Consider the following 3,584-nt stretch of genomic DNA (forward strand, 5'->3'; position numbering starts at 1 on the left):
AAAAAAAAAAAAAAAGAGTGAGTTTAGTAAAAGCTTAGGAAGCCATCTTTCAGTTTTGAACCTAGACACAGGAAAGTCTGCTTTGCAGGAAGTTCATTATTATTCTTATTAGGACTTTGATGAGTGTGTGTATGTGAGACAGAATCTGGTTTAACCCAGCAAGTCTACCACAAGAGGCTCTCCGAGCTCACTTAGTTCCTCTAATCTGCCATTGGCTATTTGAACATGAAATTGTTAAACTCCATCTTGGCATTTTAATTTGAACTGTGCAATTCCTTATTTCATAATACTTGCACCACCTCTTTTGGAAGCTTCATCAGGTGAATACCTATTAGGTTGTATTGGGCCACTGTGCTCTCTTCAAAAGAAAATATGCATGAGACTGGTGCCGTGGCTTAGTTGGTTAAGGCGCCTGTCTAGAAACGTGCATTAAGATTCTTCTGGGTGTTGCAGATGCTTTCAGCAAAAGCTTTTCACAATCATGTAATTTCAGCACAAACTGTAGTTTCTTTGTGTCTTGGTCATAGGCCATTGAAACCGCTCTGGACTGCCTGAAAAGCGCCAACACTGAGCCCTACTACCGGAGGCAGGCGTGGGAAGTGATCAAATGCTTCCTGGTGGCCATGATGAGCCTGGAGGACAACAAGCACGCACTCTACCAGCTCCTGGCACACCCCAAGTATGTCGGCCGCTTCCTTCTCTGCGGTTGGGTGGATCCTGCTTTAGGAATTGGGACTGTAGAAGGCCTCCCAGGTTTCCTGGTGCTAGGAGCAGGCTCACTTTAAGTCCAGCAGATGCCATATTATCTACCTACTCCTTCTTTTTGGGGCCTTAGAGAAAATGGAAAGGAGAACTGGGTGCTTGAGAATTAGAAGGGATCACAGTGGTCGCCTGCCTTTATTGTGTCTTGTCACCTCCTCCATTAGTTTGTCAGCATGAAGAAATCAAGGGTCAGGTCCCTTGTCCCTCCCTTTGTCTCACCATTCTGTCCACAGCAGCTGGCGCCTGAAATGCATGCAGTGGACCCTCTGCATTTTCAGTTCACGGTGATATTTCTCATGTGATGTTTGTATCTTGCTCTTACCTCTTGAGACTATGCATGACCTTAATGTAATGATCTTTTGAGGTAACACACGTATACCATTTTTCTGCATTGTAAGTTTCAGGGGATGGATTTTTCCTATTTATTTTCACATTCCTCACAGCATCAGAAATGATGCTGAGTATATAGTAGGTGCTCAGTTGTTTAAAGGACATTGAAGAGAGAGGAGTCAAAGTAACCAAATGCACCAGGAATTAAAGCAACATGAGTAAGAGCCAGCAGAATCAATGGAAGGCAGAAATAGACTCACACAGGCTTCAGGTGTTATAGGATGATCAGAACTAGGTTGTAACTTTGCTTAGAATGTTTAAATTAATGAAAGACAAACTTGAAAATACCTCCAAGAAATAGAAACCTATAAAAATTGCCCAAAAAATTAAAAAGAGAGAGAACCTTTAAGAAATTGTCAAATTCTTATCCAGAACGCATGCAGAGAGAGAGAAGATGGAAAATTCAAGAGAGAGTAAGAGACATGAAGAGTAGAGGGAAGTAGCATCATTTACTTGAAACCCCTCAAAAAAATCAGAGGGACATAATGACTGAGAATTTCCCAGAACTGATGTGCAGATTCAAGATGTTCAGTGAATCCAAAGCAGGATAAATAAAAAGAAATCCATATAGACAAACTATAGTGAAACAACTACAAATCAGAAACAAAGGGAAAATCTTAAAAGATGGCAGAACAAAAAGATGACATTCAAATGAATGATCACTTGGAAGCTGTGAAAGCCACTGAACTGTGGAATAAACCTTTAGTCTGAAAAAAGAATTGCCAGTGTAAAGTCATATATCTGGTGCAATATGACCCATGAATAGGGATGAAATAAAGATGTTTTCAGATAAAAACAGAAATCTGCCACCAGCACATCTTCAGTAAACAACATTCTAAAGCATGAACCTCACTCAGACAGAAAGTTCCTCCGTGGAAGATTGGAGATGGGGGAGGGAAAAAGAGCGAAAAAAATGATAATTCGTGACCAAATGTAAACAGGATGCAGCTAAAGTGATACGCAGAGGGAAATTTACAGCCTGAAAAAGAGTGCTGTAACCCCAGCACTTTGGGAGGCCGAGTGTGGGTCACCTGAGGTCAGGAGTTCAAGACCATCGAGACCAGCCTGGCCAACACGGTGAAATTCCATCTCTGTTAAAAATACCAAAAAAATTAGCTGAGTGTGGTGGTGGGCACCTGTAATCCCAGCTAATTGGGAGGCTGAGGTAGGAGAATCACATGATCCCTGGGAGGCAGAGGTTGTGGTGAGCCAAGATTGCACCAGTGTATTCCAGCCTGGTTGACAGAGCAAGACTCCATCCAGCTATTGCTAAAATTAAAGAGCAAGACTCCATCCAGCTATTGCTGAAATTAAAGCAGAGAAATTACTTTACCCAGGCCTGTCTGAATGAGAGGGAAGTGAGCAGATTAAAAATTTGAAAAGAAGTCCTGGTGGAGTCATCAGCTCAGGAGTTGGGTGTCATGATGCCAGATCTGATTTTGCCTTTCAGCTTTACAGAAAAGACCATCCCCAATGTCATCATCTCACATCGCTACAAAGCCCAGGACACTCCAGCCCGGAAGACGTTTGAGCAGGCCCTGACAGGCGCCTTCATGTCCGCCGTCATTAAGGACCTGCGGCCCAGCGCCCTGCCCTTCGTCGCCAGCTTGATCCGCCACTATACGATGGTGGCAGTTGCCCAGCAGTGTGGTGAGCACGGGGGCACGGTGGGGCACAGGATTAGTTCTTTGACTTCTTTGGATGCTTTAAAAACTTGATCAGGACATTTTGTTGTTCTAGAGAAAGCTAAGTTTGGCTGATTGATTTTTGGCTTTTATTTTCTAATTTTCTGTTTACTACATTGATAATTGGTATTTCAGTGGTGGGTGCTATGTCAACTTGAAAGTTATTACCTACCAAGTTTTGTTTGTAAAATAGACCCAATTTAGTAATACTTCTGTGTCCAGGTGCTTTTGGACAAGCTGCCTGTGAAACAGACAGTTTGTAGTCACAGTCACTGCTCGCCTTCCTCTGCCTATGTTTTCCAAGGCCAGTCTTGCCCTCCAGAAACTTCTCCATCACCTACTCCCTGCTCTCCAGCCCATGCCTCGCAGTCTCCCCTGCGATGCCCGTTTCTGCTCCCAGGATCCGTATTCTGCTGTTCTTCCTGCCTGGAACAGCTGCTCACCTCTGCTTCAGTGGCTCTCATGCTCTTGGTGGTGAAGGACCACTTGTATTTGTTCATTTTTGTTTCCAATCCATTGTAGATGATGTCTTTGTAAAAGACATTAAAAATGGCTGGGCGCAGTGGCTCACACCGATAATCCCAGCACTTTGGGAGGCTGAGGCAGGCAGGTCCCCTGAGGTCGGGAGTTCGAAACCAGCCTGACCAACATGGAGAATCCCCGTCTCTACTAAAAATACAAAATTAGCCAGGCGTGGTGGCGCATGCCTGTAATCCCAGCTACTCGGGAGGCTGAGGCAGGAGAATC

General features: G+C 44.1%; 1 protein-coding gene across 1 annotated transcript in view; it reads left to right on the top strand.

Moving 5' to 3' along the window:
• Positions 1–3,584, top strand: part of LOC105522490 (transformation/transcription domain-associated protein-like) — a gene marked incomplete at its 3' end in the record, with an annotated part of 51,169 nt that overhangs the window by 45,827 nt on the left and 1,758 nt on the right. The window contains exons 22-23 of the mRNA XM_011957015.1: positions 528–679; positions 2,603–2,802. Of these exons, the coding sequence (XP_011812405.1) occupies positions 528–679; positions 2,603–2,802 (352 nt within the window). The remainder of the gene's footprint in view (positions 1–527; positions 680–2,602; positions 2,803–3,584) is intronic.

This window comes from Colobus angolensis, unplaced genomic scaffold (assembly GCF_000951035.1).
Source record: "Colobus angolensis palliatus isolate OR3802 unplaced genomic scaffold, Cang.pa_1.0 Scaffold43, whole genome shotgun sequence".
Taxonomy (NCBI): Eukaryota; Metazoa; Chordata; class Mammalia; order Primates; family Cercopithecidae; genus Colobus; species Colobus angolensis.